This window comes from Hyla sarda, chromosome 2, assembly GCF_029499605.1.
Source record: "Hyla sarda isolate aHylSar1 chromosome 2, aHylSar1.hap1, whole genome shotgun sequence".
Lineage (NCBI taxonomy): Eukaryota > Metazoa > Chordata > Amphibia > Anura > Hylidae > Hyla > Hyla sarda.
Window position 1 is genome coordinate 69,952,974 of NC_079190.1, and position 18,193 is coordinate 69,971,166.

The 18,193-nt window shown below is 41.4% G+C and overlaps 1 protein-coding gene across 6 annotated transcripts in view; it reads left to right on the forward strand.

Moving 5' to 3' along the window:
* LOC130358582 (serine/threonine-protein kinase Nek5-like) overlaps nt 1–18,193 on the forward strand; it is a 72,262-nt gene that overhangs the window by 26,727 nt on the left and 27,342 nt on the right. For 4 of the 6 annotated variants that reach the window (XM_056562022.1, XM_056562021.1, XM_056562023.1 and 1 more), the window contains exons 3-11: nt 977–1,073; nt 4,397–4,494; nt 5,082–5,165; nt 5,247–5,317; nt 9,934–10,020; nt 11,272–11,326; nt 15,360–15,560; nt 16,741–16,837; nt 17,380–17,513. In XM_056562022.1, coding sequence (XP_056417997.1) covers nt 977–1,073; nt 4,397–4,494; nt 5,082–5,165; nt 5,247–5,317; nt 9,934–10,020; nt 11,272–11,326; nt 15,360–15,560; nt 16,741–16,837; nt 17,380–17,513 — 924 coding nt within the window. Of the gene's footprint in view, nt 1–976; nt 1,108–4,396; nt 4,495–5,081; nt 5,166–5,246; nt 5,318–9,933; nt 10,021–11,271; nt 11,327–15,359; nt 15,561–16,740; nt 16,838–17,379; nt 17,514–18,193 lie in introns of those variants that run through there. The other 2 variants (XM_056562025.1, XM_056562026.1) reach the window with 2 other exon arrangements.

Consider the following 18,193-nt stretch of genomic DNA (forward strand, 5'->3'; position numbering starts at 1 on the left):
AACACTGAAGATGACGTGCCGTTGGTGATTTACCATGCGCGCGTCCTCCTCACTGCTCCACTCTGGTCTTCTATGGGCGCACGCACGGGACGTCAGTGACGTCCCTGCGTGCGCTACCTCCCGGCGGCCCCTGCGTTTTAAAGTTAACGCAGGGCCGCAGAGAGGTAACAGAGACATCCTTGTGTCCTGAAAAGATTTTTCGGGACACAGGGATGTCCTGAATATGACGGGGGCCCCTTGCAGGCCCGGGGCTCGGAGCAGGCACTCCATGAGCGCCAATGATGATCCGGCCCTGCCAATATATACTTCTGACACAAGGATACCACTGTATCCAAACGCAACCTTCCACCTGTATATAGCCCAACATGTAAGTTTTTGCATGTGACATTGCAAATGGTGCAGTGCAAAGTACTGGTAATAGTATTGCTACTGTTGCAAGACAGACCATGTGCGCAGTCCTAAAAGAAATGGTACCCTTGTGCTAACAAGGACTTTGACTGAGACTGTGTCTTGGACAACATGCACTTTTGCACACTTGCGACTGAGATTGGTCGAGACTGGCGTCAATGGTTAATCAACTGGTGCCAGAAAGTTAAACAGATTTGTAAATGACTGCTATTAAAAAATCTTTATCCTTCCAGTAATTTTTAGCAGCTGTATGCTACAGAGGAAATGTATTTTCTTTTTGAATTTCTTTTTTTTGTCTTGACCACAGTGCTCTCTGCTGACATCTGCTGCCCGTATCAGGAACTGTCCAGAGCAGGAGAAAATCCTCATAGCAAATCTATGCTGCTCCGGACAGTTCCTGACATGGACAGAGGTGTCAGCAAAGAGCACTGTGGACAAGACTAAAAAGAAATTCAAAAAGAAAATAATTTCCTCTTTAGCATACAGCTGCTAAAAAATCCTGGAAGGGTTTCTGTATTAGAAATATTAGCAATTTTAGACTGATTTATAGTTTTCTTGTTGACTTTAGATGGCCAGAAAGGAGAAAGAGGCTTCCCACAAAGAAGTGACCCTACTAGCAAAGATGAATCACCCCAATATTGTGAAGTTTTTCACATCAATAGAAGGTTTGTCAATGATTTGTAAGACAAAGCAGTGAAGGTAAACCTTTAGGCTAGGACAAATTGCGTCTGCATTTTTATGATCTATGTAAGTCTATGGGAAAGTGTCTGTGCACATAATATGAATATTACAGCCCGTACAGTGGGGATCAAAAGTTTGGGCAACCCAGGTAAAAATTTGTATTAATGTGCATAAAGAAGCCAAGGAAAGATGGAAAAATCTCCAAAATGCATCAAATTACAGATTAGACATTCTTATAATATGGCAACAAAAGTTAGATTTTATTTCCATCATTTACACTTTCAAAATAACAGAAAAAAAAATGGCGTCTGCAAAAGTTTGGGCACCCTGCAGAATTTATAGCATGCACTGCAAACTTTTCAAAGTTTAGACCTGCCAGTGTCATGGATTGTTCTCAATCATCATCTAGGAAGACCAGGTGATGTCAATCTCAAAGGTTTTAAATGCCCAGACTCATCTGACCTTGCCCCAACAATCAGCACCATGGGTTTTTCTAAGCAGTTGTCTAGAAATCTGAAACTGAAAATAGTTGACTCTCACAAAGCTGGAGAAGGGTATAAGAAGATAGCAAAATGTTTTCAGATGTCAATATCCTCTGTTCGGAATGTAATTAAAGGGGTATTCCAGGCCAAAACTTTTTTTATGTATCAACTGGCTCCGGAAAGTTAAACAGATTTGTAAATTACTTTGATTAAAAAATCTTAATCCTTCCAATAGTTATTAACTTCTGAAGTTGAGTTGTTGTTTTCTGTCTAACTGCTCTCTAATGACTCACGTCCCGGGAGCTGTGCAGTTCCTATGGGGATATTTTCCCTTCATGCACAGCTCCCGGGACGTGACATCATCAATGAGCAGTTAGACAGAAAACTTCAGAAGCTAATAACTATTGGAAGGATTAAGATTTTTTAATAGAAGTAATTTACAAATCTGTTTAACTTTCCAGAGCCAGTTGATATATATAAAAAAAAGTTTTTGCCTGGAATACCCCTTTAAGAAATGGCAGTAATCAGGAACAGTGGAAGTTAAAGCAAGATCTGGAAGACCAAGAAAAATATCAGACAGAACAGCTCGCAGGATTGTGAGAAAAACAATTCAAAACCCACGTTTGACTGCACAATCCCTCCAGAAAGATCTGGCAGACACTGGAGTTGTGGTACACTATTCCACTATAAAGAGATACTTGTACAAATATGGTCTTCATGGAAGAGTCATCAGAAGAAAACCTCTTCTACGTCCTCACCACAAAAATCAGCGTTTGGACTTTGTAAATGAACATATAGACAAGCCTGATGCATTTTGGAAACAAGTTCTGTGGACCGATGAGGTTAAAATTGAACTTTTTGGCCGGAATGAGCAAAGGTACGTTTGGAGAAGGGGAACAGAATTTAATGAAAAGAACCTCTGTCCAACTGTTAAGCATGGGGGTGGATCAATCATGCTTTGGGGTTGTATTGCAGCCAGTGGCACAGGGAACATCTCATGAGTAGAAGGAAAAATTGATTCAATAAAATTTCATCAAATTTTGGATGCTAACTTGAAGCCATCTGTGAAAAAGCTGAAGTTAAAGAGTGGATGGCTTCAACAAATGGATAAACACACCTCGAAATCCACAGGGGATTACATCAAGAGGCGTAAACTAAAGGTTTTGCCATGGCCTTCACAATCTCCTGACCTCAACATAATTGAAAATCTAGAGAGAGTATTTACTGCATGCACCTTTCCAGCCAATCATATACACACTTGAGTCCAGGATCATCCGAGACCACCCATCCACGGTAGCACTGCCGGTGCCGGCCTTGAGAAAGCGTTCTAGTGGACGTGAAACTGTTGGTGTGTTCCTCTCTGCTGTAACCTGCTAATCGAGCAAATAAAGAAGCGGTTTTATTGCACAAGTACCTGGAGTGCCGCCTGCTATTCTCTATCTATTGAAAATCTATCGATAGACCTTAAAAGAGCAGTGCGTGACAGACAGCCCAGAAGTCTCAAAGAACTGGAAGACTTTTGTAAGGAAGAATGGGCAAAGATACCTCAAGCAAGAATTGAAAGACTCTTGGCTGGCTATAAAAAGTGTTTACAAGCTGTGATACTTGCCAAAGGGGGCAGTATAAGATATTAACTCTGCAGGGTGCCCAAACTTTTGCAGATGCCATTTTTTTGTTTTCTGTTATTTTGAAAGTGTAAATGATGGAAATAAAATCTAACTTTTGTTGACATATTGTAAGAATGTCTAATCTGTAATTTGATGCCTTTTGGAGATCTTTATGCACATTAATACACATTTTCACCTGGGGTGCCCAAACTTTTGATCCCCACTGTATGTTGCAAGGGCTTCAACCACTTGGTTCATGTACACGGCAGGGTTTACTGTGGCCGGGCTTCAGCAATATGCCTAAACTGCTTATTATCTAAAAACTTCTTAGATATTAGGAATATTCAAAAAGTTTAACATTTTCTTTTATATTTCTGCTGGAAACAATAGAAGCATGAGAAGTAGCAATTGTTCGTGTCTTAACGTGTCGTGACTTGCATCGCAAAGGACAGTGACTGTGTAGAAAAGTGATGTAATTTGTTTTCAATGTATTTTGTTTTGAAATAGTAAAAAAAAACAAAAAAAAACAGTTTCATATTTATATTGTAGAGAACTGACGGTGGGGTCAGCAATGACAGTATTCACACAGGCAGCAGGTTTCAAACATCCAAGAGAATGTTTTATTTATATGATTTTAGGCACAAAGCACAGTGCAAACAAAACAACAAAACCTAAGCCTGTCCGGCTCTAACTAAACATCCGGATACCTCACTATCCTACTGTGTGCCTAATGTCTGGCCCCAAGCAAACTCACAAAATGTCCATCGAGGAAGATTCAGACCTGGTAGGTTGGAGCTGCAGTTCTGGCTGTGGCTGCTTCTCATCTCAGTCTCTCCAGCAATCAGCACTGGAAGCCTCACCTGAGAACACCTTAGATTAGGGAAACCCGTAGTGGACTGGAGCACTCCCACTTCCAACCTGTCCTCCAGTCCAGGAAATTAAGCCCATGTAGCAAAATAGCCCCAGCAGACTATGCTCTGCTAAAGCAACATATAACCTTCTGGATTTCCTTTATCGTGCATGGCAGAGGAAACCAGGTGAAATATACACCCCATCCACCACTTTCCCATATACTTTACCACAATATATATATATATATATATATATATATATATATATTATACTTTATGTAAATTGTAATTCTATAGCAATTCTCTAGTACTAATTGCAGTGTTAAAGCATGAATCTATCTGTATGTTCATTTAATTCTAATTTCAGACAATAATCATCTGTACATTGTCATGGAATACTGTGATGGCGGAGACCTGATGATCAGGATTAACAAGCAGAGGGGTGTTCTGTTTGATGAAGACCAGGTATAAAATCAGTAAATTCATTGGGGGAATTTGTTTCACGTTACACTCCTGCTATGAGCTGGTAAAAATTTCCACTATAATTTATGCCAGTTTTGTGGGGTAAATTATAGTAAATCTCTTGGGCCTTGGTAGGGCATAATTCTTGCAGGAACGCATGGGAACGACGTTCCTGCACTTTTTTCACAGCAGGGACACTGTTCTTATTGGCAGGAGTCCTAAAGGTCTCCTGCCCTTTCGTGAAAGTCTTGGGTGAGTTCCTTCCCTTTTTTTCCCAGGACTTGACCCCCTGGGCCTTGGATATATAATAATTGGACCCCAATTCATCTCTGGGTAACAGATGCCACTGTTAGGCATTTGTTACAGTCTGTTTACCGCACATGTTGGGAGCTATTCTCGGCATGAATGCTAAATGGAAGGGGAAAAACGTGGCATTTAACATGGACCCACCCTTCAGCCATCATAATTTACCAACCTTGTTACAAGATGCCATTGAGGCTATCTAGATTATTTAATATTAAAGGTAATATACCATAGATAACTGTATGTAATTTATATATATCACATTTTATACTTTTATTGGACTACAGATCCTTAACTGGTTTGTGCAGATTTCTCTGGGATTAAAACACATCCATGACCGCAAAGTACTTCACCGCGATATTAAAGCACAGGTATAAGCCGAATGGTCCTACATCAGCGGTATATTATAATCACCATGTGACTATCTATTGATCGCTTTACTTTTACTACAGAACATCTTTCTCACTGATAACGGGACAGTGGTCAAGTTGGGAGACTTTGGTATAGCGAGGATACTGAACAGGTAAGTGGTTTATTTAGGCTTATACAGTGCGAAATAGCATCACATCAATATGTCTTACTTTGAAACAATACAGGGTTAAACAGATTTGTACATTACTTCTATTTAAAAATCTTAATCTTTCCAGTACTTATCAGCTGCTGTATAATAAGTTATTTTCTTTTTAGTCTGACCACAGTGCTCTCTGCTGACACCTCTGTCCATGTCAGGAACTGTCCAGAGCAGGAGAGTTTTGCTATGGGGATTTGCTCCTACTCTGGACAGTTCCTGACATGGACAGAGGTGTCAGCAGAGAGCACTGTGGTCAGACTAAAAAGAAATTCAAAAAGAAAAGAACTTCCTCTGTAGTATACAGCAGCTGATAAGTACTGGAAGGATTAAGATTTTTAAATAGAAGTAATTTACAAATCGGTTTAACTTTCTGGCACCAGTTGATTAAAAAAATGTTTTCCACTGGAGTACCCCTTTTTAAACAGTTAACCCCTTCCCGCAGAATGTCATATATAAACGCCGGGTTGTGCAGTGCGTTCACGCATCCCGGCGTTTATAAATGACATGCAGTTAACCCGGCGATGCGCAGCATCGCACGGGTTAACTGGCAGAAGTCCCGCTGTTTCCAGCAGGGGACAACTTCTGCTTCACCCCCAGGACCATCCATTGATGGTCCTGGTCAGCGATCACTGTGATTGGTCCCTGTGGACCAATCACAGTGATCTGGGGTGAAAGTTCAGATCCCCCGCACTGCCCGCCCCTGGAAGTCGGGCAGAACGGGGGACGAAGGCTGCAGGGACTCGCGGGGACCTGCGGCACACGGGGGGAACACGTGGGGACCGGCGGACTTACCTGGAGCAGCGGCAGGACCGGCCACGTGGACGAGCAGCGACGGGACCGGCAGGTAAGTATATGGTCCTCAGAAGCAGCAGTGAAGATCTTCACTGCTGCTTCTAGGAGTCTGAAAACTACAACTCCCAGCATGCCTAGACAGCCTTTGGCTGTCTGGGCATGCTGGGAGTTGTAGTTTTGCAACATCTGGAGGGCCCCAGTTTGGAGACCATTGTATAATGGTCTCCAAACTGTGCTCTTCCAGCTGTTGCAAAACTACAACTCCCAGCATGCACTGACTGTCCAGGCATGCTGGGAGTTTTAGTTAAGCAACATCTGGCCCTTCAGATTTTGCCGAACTACAACTCCCAGCATGCCCTTCAGCTGTCTGGGCATGCTGGGAGATGTAGTTTTGCAACAGCTGGAGACACACTGGTTGGGAAACATTGTTTCTAACTCAGTGTTTCCTAACCTGTGTGCCTCCAGCTGTTGCAAAACTATAACTCCCAGCATGCACTAAAAGACCATGCATGCTGGGAGTTGTAGTTTTGCAACATCTGGAGGGCCCCAGTTTGGAGACCATTGTATAATGGTCTCCAATCTGTGCTCTTCCAGCTGTTGCAAAACTACAACTCCCAGTATGCACTGACTGTCCAGGCATGCTGGGAGTTTTAGTTCAGCAACATCTGGCCCTTCAGATGTTGCCGAACTACAACTCCCAGCATGCCCTTCAGCTGTCTGGGCATGCTGGGAGTTGTAGTTTTGCAACAACTGGAGACACACTGGTTGGGAAACATTGTCTGTTTCTAACTCAGTGTTTCCTAACCTGTGTGCCTCCAGCTGTTGCAAAACTATGACTCCCAGCATGCACTAACAGACCATGCATGCTGGGAGGTTGCGGTTTTGCAACAGCTGATGCAAGCCCCCCGCCCCGCCCCGCCACCCCCGTGAATGTACAGGGTACATTCACATGGGCGAGGCTTTTACAGTGGGTTTCTCGCATCTTGAGATGCAGCAAATTTTGCGCTGGGAAACTCGCTGTAATCCCCCGCCCATGTGACTGTACCCTAAAAACACTACACTACACCAACACAAAATAAAATAAAAAGTTAAAAACACTACATATACACATACCCCTACACAGCCCCCCTCCCCCAATAAGAACGTCCGGTACACCACTGTTTCCAAAGCAGAGCCTCCAGCTGTTGAAAAACAACAACTCCCAGTATTGTCGGACAGCCGTTGACTGTCCAGGCATGCTGGGAGTTTTGCAACAGCTGGAGGCACCCTGTTTGGGAATCACTGGCGTAGAATACCCCTATGTCCACCCCTATGCAAATCCCTAATTTAGGCCTCAAATGCACATGGCGCTCTCACTTTGGAGCCCTGTCGTATTTCAGGGCAACAGTTTAGGGCGACATATGGGGTATCGCCGTACTCGGGAGAAATTGCGTTACAAGGTTTGGGGGGCTTTTTCTTCTTTAACCCTTCATGAAAAGGAAATGTTGGGGTCTACACCAGAATGTTAGTGTAAAATTTTTTTATTTTTTACACTAACATGCTGATGTTGCCCTATACTTTACATTTTCACAAGAGGTAAAAGGGAAAAAAGCCCCCCAAAATTTGTAACGCAATTTCTCCCGACTACAGAGATACCCCATATGTGAGCGCAAAGTGCTCTGTGGGCGCACAACAAGGCCCAGAAGGGAGAGCGCACCATGTACATTTGAGGTGATTTGCACAGAGGTGGCTGATTGTTACAGCGGTTTTGACAAACGCAAAAAAAAAAAAACACATGTGACCCCATTTCGGAAACTACACCCCTCACGGAATGTAATGAGGGGTGCAGTGAGAATTTACCCCCCACAGGTGTCTGACGGATCTTTGGAACAGTGGTCCATGAAAATGAAAACTTGTACAGCCCACTGTTCCAAAGATCTGTCAGACACCAGTGGGGGGCAAATGCTCACTGTACCCCTTGTTACGTTCCTCAAGGGGTCTAGTTTCCAAAATGGTATGCCATGTGTTTTTTTTTTTTGCTGTTCTGGCACCTTAGGGGCTTCCTAAATGCGACATGCTCCCCGAGCAAAATTTGCTCTCAAAAAGCCAAATATGACTCCTTCTCTTCTGAGCATTGTAGTTCGCCCATAGTGCACTTCAGGTCAACTTATGGGGTACCTCCATACTCAGAAGAGATGGGGTTACAAATTTTGGGGGGTATTTTCTGCTATTAACCCTTGCAAAAAGGTGAAATTAGGGGGGAAACACACATTTTAGTGGAAATTTTTTAATTTTTTTTTACATATGCAAAAGTCGTGAAACACCTGTGGGGTAATAAGGCTCACTTTATTCCTTATTACATTCCTCAAGGGGTCTAGTTTCCAAAATGGTATGCCATGTGGGTATTTTTTGTTGTTCTGGCACCATAGGGGCTTCCTAAATGCGACATGCCCCCCGAGCAAAATTTGCTCTCAAAAAGCCAAATATGACTCCATCTCTTCTGAGCATTGTAGTTCACCCATAGTGCACTTCAGGTCAACTTATGGGGTACCTCCATACTCAGAAGAGAAGGGGTTACAAATATTGGGGGGTATTTCCTGCTATTAACCCTTGGAAAAATGTGAAATTTGGGGGGAAACACACATTTTAGTGAAAAAAAAATTTTTTTTTTTTACATATGCAAAAGTCGTGAAACACCTGTGGGGTATTAAGGCTCACTTTATTCCTTGTTACGTACCTCAAGGGGTCTAGTTTCCAAAATGGTATGCCATGTGAGGGTTTTTTGCTGTTCTGGCACCATAAGGGTTCCTAAATGCAACATGCCCTTAAAAACCATTTCAGAAAAACGTACTCTCCAAAATCCCCTTATCGCTCTTTCCCTTCTGAGCCCTCTACTGCGCCCGCCGAACACTTTACATAGACATATGAGGTATGTGCTTACTCAAGAGAAATTGGGCTACACATATAAGTATACATTTTCTCCTTTTACCCCTTGTAAAAATTAAAAAATTGGGTCTACAAGAACATGCGAGTGTAAAAAATGAAGATTGTGAATTTTCTCCTTCACTTTGCTTCTATTCCTGTGAAACACCTAAAGGGTTAAAACACTTACTGAATGTCATTTTGAATACTTTGGGGGGTGCAGTTTTTATAATGGGGTCTTTTGTGGGGTATTTCTAATAAGAAGACCCTTCAAATCCACTTCAAACCTGAACTGGTCCCTGAAAAATAGTGAGTTTGAAAATTTTGTGAAAAATTGGAAAATTGCTGCTGAACTTTGAAGCCCTCTGGTGTCTTCCAAAAGTAAAAACTCGTCACTTTTATGATGCAGACATAAAGTAGACATATTGTATATGTGAATAAAAATTTTTTTTTTATTTGTAATATACATTTTCCTTACAAGCAGAGAGCTTCAAAGTTAGAAAAATGCAAAATTTTCAAATTTTTCATCAAATTTTAGGATTTTTCACAAGGAAAGGATGCAAGTTACCACAAAAATTTACCACCATGTTAAAGTAGAATATGTCACGAAAAAACAATCTCGGAATCAGAATGATAACTAAAAGCATTCCAGAGTTATTAATGTTTAAAGTGACAGTGGTCAGATGTGCAAAAAACGCTCTGGTCCTTAAGGCCAAAATGGGCTTGGTCCTGAAGGGGTTAAAACACTTAATCAGGTATAAGTAAATAATGCATGGGGATTAATACATAAAACTACTTTACAGGACAATATACTGTATTTTCCTAAACATTAAATGTGGTTCTGAACATATATTTTTCTGTTGTCTGCACCAAAGCACAATGGAGTTGGCCAGGACGTGTGTAGGGACTCCTTACTACCTGTCTCCAGAAATCTGTGAAAACCGACCCTATAACAATAAAACGTGAGTTACTGTTTAGAAGGCTGCTCCATGCGGCACAAATATGGGGTGCATGTATAGTGCCAAATTTACTGACACTTTTTATACTAAAAGGGGTTATCCAGGAATAGAAAAACAGAGCTAATTTCTTTCAAAAAAACGATCCCTGTTTGTCTCCAGCTTGGGTGTGGTTCTGCAGCTTAGTTCCACTGAAGTGAATGGAGCCAAGTTATAATACCACACCCAACCTGGAGACAGACGGGGAGCAGTTTTTGAAAGAAATGAGCTCTGTTTTTCTGTTCCTTGATAACCTTGGTTTTGAAAAGTGTAAAAGGGGCATGACTGAGAGGAGTGTTAAAAGCCAAATGTATTAAAAATGTATGCCCTTATATGGTGTAAATTACTGGTGTATAGAATTTCTGTCTATGTATCTTTCTATCTATCTAATATCTTACGGATAGGTTGATCATACTGTATTGTGACAATGGACCCTATTAAGGGGTAGGATACATTTAGCACCATATGAATAGTCAGTTCTTGACACTGATATTCTGGAAATAGATGAATATTGTTAAAGGGGTTCTCCACCATAAGGTGATTTTAGTACGTACCTGGCAGACAGTAATGGACATGCTTAGGAAGGATCTGCGCTTGTCTTGGGGCTAAATGGCTATGTTGTGAGATTACCATAACACTGTGGCTAGCTTTCTGTGAACTGGTATTTCCTGTTTGAGTTTTCTTTTTCGCCTACAAATCCCATAATTTCATTTTCCTCCCTCCCACACATCAGCCACCCCACCCATTGAAACATAAATGAGCTGCATCCATTCAAAAGACCTGTGGTTTTCAATCAGGGTGCCTACAGCTGTTGCATTATTTGCAGATTGATCTCTCTCCCACCAAGCGATTCCTCCACCCATTGAAGCAGACAGGCTCCCTGTCATCAGCTGACTGGTGAGTCAGGTCTTGGCTGCATTGCAACCTGGGAAAAATCTGAGACAACAGTCATTTTGTATGCTGTTAAAAATAAATATTGGAGTGAAAATCACATAAGAATTGTGAGAAAACCATCACACACAGGTACAGACACTATATTATGAACTACAGCCCCTGTAGCATAGCCAAATAAAACAAAATTCCTGGAATACCCCTTTAAGTGTAAAAAAGCTATTTAACATTTATCAGTATTTTTCACCATAGAAATAACTAATGGGATACCACAGCAGCATCTGGAAGAAAACAAAAACAAAACTATGATCTTTTTATTTCTTTCAGGGATATCTGGTCTCTCGGATGCGTGCTGTATGAACTTTGCACCCTCAAACATCCAGTGAGTAATATATCTTTTACTGTGCAAACACTGTGTAGGGCACAAGCAAAGTAAAAAATAAATATATAAAAAAGGAGGACACCAAAACAGGAAAAAAAAATTCCAATTATGAAGACCAAATTTTAGGCGATCATTTGTATCATCCTCCTGCTTTTCACTTTAATATCCCATATATTGTAATGAGATGTTACTTTTTTTTTTATCACAATACTGTATGTCATATTGTTAAAAAAAAAGGTAACATGCTCACCTGGGCTCTGGTACCCATATAACAGGGGTCTCAAACTGTGGCCCTCCAGATGTGGCAAAACATCAACTCCCAGCATGCCCGGACAGCCGTTGGCTGTCCGGGCATGCTGGGAGTTGATGTTTTGCCACATCTGGAGGGCCACAGTTTGGGACCACTGCCTTACATGGACTCTGTTACAGGTTTTGCACTGGAGCTGCAGGTTACACCTTTAAAACAAAATGACAAATTTTAAAGGAGTGCTGCAGTCTTAGGCTGGGACCCCCGTGTTTTCCCGTACGGGGACTGCACGGCTGATGCACATGTCGTCGGGTACAACCGGTACAAAGTGCTAATTTTTGTGTACCAGACAACTGTATGCAGTTTGCATACCCTGACGGGTTGCTGTCAGGCCCATTGGGGGGAGATTTATCGTAACCTGGGTAGATGAAAAGTAATGTGGTTGCCCAGAGCAACCAATCACATTGCTGCTTTCAGTTTGAGCTCTTTTAAAAAAATATAAAAAAATTAAAGAAGCGATCTGATTGGTTGCTATAGGCAACGCTTTTCCTCCACATATGGTTTGATAAATCTCCCCTGTTGACTTTAAAGGGGTACTCCGGTGGAAAACCTTTTTTTTTTTTTTTTTTTTTTTTTTAAATCAACTGGTGCCAGAAAGTTAAACAGATTTGTAAATTACTTCTATAAAAAAAATCTTTAATTTATTTTTTGTCTTGTCCACAGTGCTCTCTACTGACACCCGATGCCCATATCAGGAACTGTCCAGAGCAGGAAAAAATCCCTATAGCAAACCTATGCTGCTCTGGATAGTTTCTGACATGGACAGAGGTGTCAGCAGAGAGCACTGTGGACAAGACAGAAAAGAATTTCCCCTGTAGCATACAGCTGCTAAAAAGATTGAGATTTTTAAATAGAAGTAATTTACAAATCGGATTAACTTTCTGGCACCAGTTCATTTAAAAATAAAAAAATAAAAAAAAAGTTTTCCACCGGAGTACCCCTTTAACATAGTCTAAAAGTGACTTGAGTCCATTTCACAAACATATATGGGGGAGATTTATCAAAACCTGTGAAGTGGGAAAAATTAACCAGTTGCCTATAGCAACTAATCAGATCGCTTATTTCATTATTTTAAAAAAAAGTGTGGTGTCCCGGTACCGTATTACATACCGTACCTTGGTAGGAGTCCCCAAAGTCAGAGTTCCTAGGAACCGTGGGGTCCTCAGGTCTAGTCCTCCCCTAGTCACCCCTTAAATAGTTAATATATTATTCAGGTAAATGTAAATAAATGTATATAAAAAGTGTACTTACCTTGCGCTAGTGTCGCAGGACCTGCGGGTCACGTGACGATTTTTAGTCTCTATGTAGGTAAAAAGGACCTTTTGGAGGTTCATGGGACATGTGATACCCACAATGCCTTGTAAAGCTGATTGACATATGGTGTGGACCAATCCTAAAACGGCCAGCCCCTGCCCATATAAGGGAGCTGCAGCCATTATTCGCTCTCTTGGGTTGCTGTCACTGGATGAGGTAGGACCTCCGCAACTTTCAACAACAGTTACCAGGCCAAAGCCTTTCGGCCTTGGCTGAATCAGTTAGTGAGTTCTTCTAAATTTCCCTGCAAATATCGGCAAGGACCCCGGACTTAAACATAACCCTAAATCCAGTAGATCTGCGCATACTAAATCCCTACAAGCTGAGGAACTTACTCAAGTCCCAACAAATTGTCAATCTAAGCTAAGCTGTTCATAGACTCTGTTACAAAGACTGTTGCTTATGTTCGCATTTTACAGAAAATCTTCAGTAAAGTTCACGCAAGTTTTCAGCAAAGCTCTGGTTGTGGACAATACTTTATTCTGCATCTACCTATCGCTCTTGGGAAGGGTGGCGATAGGCCAAGCCATACAGCATTTAACCCTCACCCTGGCATCACGACTGACAAGAGTTAATTATAACCGTGATATACCTCACAGCAACACCCCAACTGCCATACACCCCCCCCCCCCAAGGCACCACAAAAGAAAAAAGGCCTCTGAAAAATAAATTAAGCAATCTGATTGGTTGCTATGGGAAACTGGTCAACTATTCCTCTGCACAGATTTTGATAAATCTCCCCCAATATTGTTTCTGTACAGGATTCAAAAGCATACTGTACCATACTTTTGAATCCTGAACAGTATATATTCAGGAAATAAACCAAAACATAGTCACTATTAGATTACATTCATTGACTATAATGAATCGACCGGGGACAAGTCGAGGTATGTGTTGGCAAACCTTTTTGAGAGGACACTGAGGTATACCTGCAACAGGTGTAGGAACCGTGAATGGGGCCTAACTAATGGAAGAGCTATACAAGGTCTCAATTAATTATTATTACAATATTAAGACTGATTCTGTAAAATGGTTGTCAGGGGTAGGTGTGCCCTTGGGTTCTTCCCTTGCCTTTCTTTGGATCAACACTATAGGGTAGTAGACTTAACTTTACATGTAAAGATGTAAGTACTCCTCCATTGTGAAGAGTATAAAGCACAAAGGGGAGTGCACCCCAGCATGTACAAGTCACTGGCAACTCTGTCAGGGCACAATTACAGAAACACACTTACAGTGGTGTGTTGTGAAAATGGAGACACAACTCTTTAACAGTGTAGAATCAGGGCGGTCTCCCAAATGGTAGCAGCTCCTCCCTTTGACAACAGCATGGACCATAATACGAATCTCCTCCAAACAACCTCCTAGGCATATCTGGGCACAAACCAAGACCCACCAAAGCTGGAGAAGCCCAGAAACACTATGAAAATAAAAATGTCTATTGCCCTATTAACCAGTTGGTCCTTTTGGCTGGTCAAAGTATGGGCCCAGATATCCCTAGGAGTTGTTTTGTAGAAGATTTTTACTGTTGTGAAGAGGTAAAAACATCAATTTTAAGCTTTCATTCTGTTTTTTGAGTCTTTATATGTCCTACTGTGGTGTCCCGGTACAGGACCTTGTCCTGTCCCTTGTCTTAAGTCCCCTCAGCTAGAGCCCCTCCATTTATATAGGGCTCTCCTGCAGGGCTTGCCCTTGGTTGCCTCATGTAAAGTGTGTTTATATTTATTTAATGTATAGAAAATATATGTACAAGACCTTAGTGGTCACATGATGTACGGTTGTGATGTATAAAATGTTCAAGGACCTTAGAGGTCATGTGATGTACCCAGAGTTCACTGGGTCCATAACTTACAGGTTTGCTGACCAATGAGCTTAGTCCAGCCCCTTATTATATAAAGGGCTGTAGCCACTAAATTGGGTCTCTTAGTTCGGGACAACGTCTCAGCATCAATTCCATTCATCTAGGACAAAGCCTAAGAACCTGCAGCCACTAAACGTGAGTTACTCAAATCCCCATCTATCAAATCCTGTGTGACTACTACCAGCTCAAATCTTCTAAATTAGTAGCACAGTAGTCTGCATAAAAGCTCATTGCTTCCAAGTCCCAGCAAACCTGTGAGGAACCTGTATCCCGGTTCAAACAACTGTTATGTTAAAGATTGTTTAATAAATTCTGCAAGTAAAGTTTCTTCAGTTTATTCCTGAAATCTGCTGTGGACATTCCGTTATTATACCTTGCCGTTTGTGGGACGGTTGGCGGTAGGAATATTACTATTGAGGAAACCCCACCATGGCGTCACGACATTCAAGGGTTAATACCACCAGACCCTACACTACCACTGCAACACCCCAGTTACCGTTACTCTCCTGGTTCACCACACTACCCTAAATCTCAATGTTCTGTATTCTTCGTAGTTTGAAGCCAGCAGCCTAAAGCAACTGGTGTTGAAAATCAGCCGGGGCCGGTATGAGCCACTTTCCTCAAAGTATTCGTATGATCTGAGGACTTTAATCTCTCAGCTCTTTAAAATCTCCCCACGAGACCGACCATCTGTCAATTCCATACTGAAGAAGCCTTTTCTGGAAAGACGGATATGCAATTTTTTAAGTCCAAAGGTGAGTAAAGTTTTGTCTGTCTTGTAGGGATATTCCACTTTTGCCATATAAAGCTTTTTCATTATAGATGGCAAAATTCAGCAAAATTCGCCAATTCTGCAAAAATCAATTGATCATCTATTTTAATAGTTTTATGTTTTGTTTCTTTTATCTTAAATATACACTATACTATGACCTTATCATTATTTTAAAGGGGTACTCCAGTGGAAAACATTTTATTTTATTTTTTTTAAATCAACTGGTGCCAGAAAGTTCAACAGATTTGTGAATTATGCAAAAGCGGAGAAGTGGAAAAAACCGGCTGACTCACCGACAAGTTCTCTTCAGGTTTTCTTCTTTATTAATATACTCACATATTCATATAAAACCAGATGAAGCACGCTTGACGTGTGAAACAGATTCTGTCGCCGGATTTGTTTACTCCCCGTCCCGTCCTCCTCCCTTGTTTTATATGAATATGTGAGTATATTAATAAAGAAGAAAACCTGAAGAGAACTTGTCGGTGAGTCAGCCGTTTTTTTCCCACTTCTCCGCTTTTGCACAGTTGATATTTCTTCATTGAAACCAGAGCACCACCGCTACTCCAGGTACAATGGACTCCTTTATATTCCTAGCCCGTGTGTCCAGCTTACTGGCCTCAGCAGTGCCGAACCAGCTTTGTGTTTTCTGAGATTTGTGAATTACTTCTATTTAAAAATCTTAATCCTTCCAGTAATTATCAGCTGCTGTATACTGCAGAGGAAGTTCTTTTCTTTTTGAATTTCTTTTCTGTCTGACCACAGTGCTCGATGCTGACACCTCTGTCCATGTCAGGAATTGTCCAGAGCAGGAGCAAATCCCCATAGCAAACCTATCCTGCTCCGGACAGTTCCTGACATGGACAGAGGTGTCAGCAGAGAGCACTGTGGTCAGAAAGAAAAGAAATTCAAAAACATAACCACTTCCTGTGGAGCATACAGCAGCTGATAAGTACTGGAAGGATTAAGATTTTTAAATACAAGTAATTCACAAATCTGTTTAACTTTCTGGCACCAGCTGATTTAAAAAAATCCCCTTTAACTTGATGATCACAAAAACAGAAAGCACGACCTTTACAGACACCAATGTTTTTGAAGCGTTTTGTGTTTTTGTTTTAATTCTTAATGTTTATACTTGTGGTTTATATTTGCTGGTTTTCTAGGTAATAGAAGAGGAGTTCAGCCATACTGTACTACACAGGAGAAAGCCTGCACCAGTGAAACCAGCACATGGGCCAGTAACACCCAAGCAAGCACCAGGTATCAATATACAGTTCTTTGCAGGAGTTGTACAGGATTAGAAAAAGACATGGCGGCCTTCTTCCATTAACACCACCACATCTGTGTCCCCTGGTGGAATCTTAACTTTCTGAGAACTTGGGATTGGGTAACTGAAATCCAACATGCCTGATCCTTTTTAACCCCCAACTTCAAGTGTTGGGGGAAGGTGGGATGTATTTTAAATAGTAGGGCAGTCTTGCAGCATTTGGCCCTAAGGCCTTTCCTACGTTAATGAGTATGAGCTGACACAGCCCATAGGAAAATGTATTAATCCTGGACAATCCCTTTTAAATTTCTTCAATTTAGGTTTCTCTTAGCATTGCTAAATTCTTTTCTGTCCTCCCTAAGGTCTCTTGGCAATCATATTTTATTATTGTCATCTGCTTACAACTGAACACACAAACACACACACACACACACACACACACACACACACACACATATATATATATATATATGTATATGTATATATATATATATATCTATATTATAATGTTTAGTTTCTTTGCATTTCTCTTAAGCTTCAAGAAATAACAGAGTTCAGGAATTTCAACCTCAAAAGCCTAAAGTAGTGACTCCACCAAGGCGTGCGGAATATCCTCACAGGAATGAATGGAAGCCCCCTTCACGTGTTCAGCACCACAACCCTTTCAAGGTGATTATTGTGATTAGAAATGCTACCTTTAAAGAGTACCTTCCACCATCTCCATTGCTTTATGTTATGCTGCTGGTATGATGCCCTCTTCATTAACAGTTTTTCTTTTTAATTTTTGCCCAGTATTTCCTTCGTAATCTTCTTTCAAAACTTGCTCATTGCGGCAGTGTTCAATGTAGCTGAGGTGCGCCATGCAGCGTGAACAGCGCTCACTCTGTTTGATTGACATGCAGGGAGTTGAGCTGCGATTGTCAGTGTCCAGGTTGCAGTATGAGCGTTAGGACTCCTGCATGAGTCTGAACTCTATGAGAGACTTGCGGCCGGGACATGTAGGGAGACCCCTAGTGGTCGGTTTTTACAAGTCAAAATAAATATATAAATATTAAAAAATGTAATGACATGGTATTAGAAAGTTGTTTCTAATACATTAATTAACAACCTATAAAAAGTTTTTGTGATGACAGATACTATTTAAGACCAAAGAGTGTGTTCTCCTAAAATAAGATGACCATAAACATTAATGTCAACTGAACCCACCGATTTCAGTGGAATGGGTGATTACCTAATGTATAGTGACCCACCGACTCAGAGTTGTCAGAGTGAACAGGGCCATAAACGCACAGGCCAAAAGAGGCCTTAGATACTCTGCTCCTCATTGTACTGGGGACTATCAGGGTTAG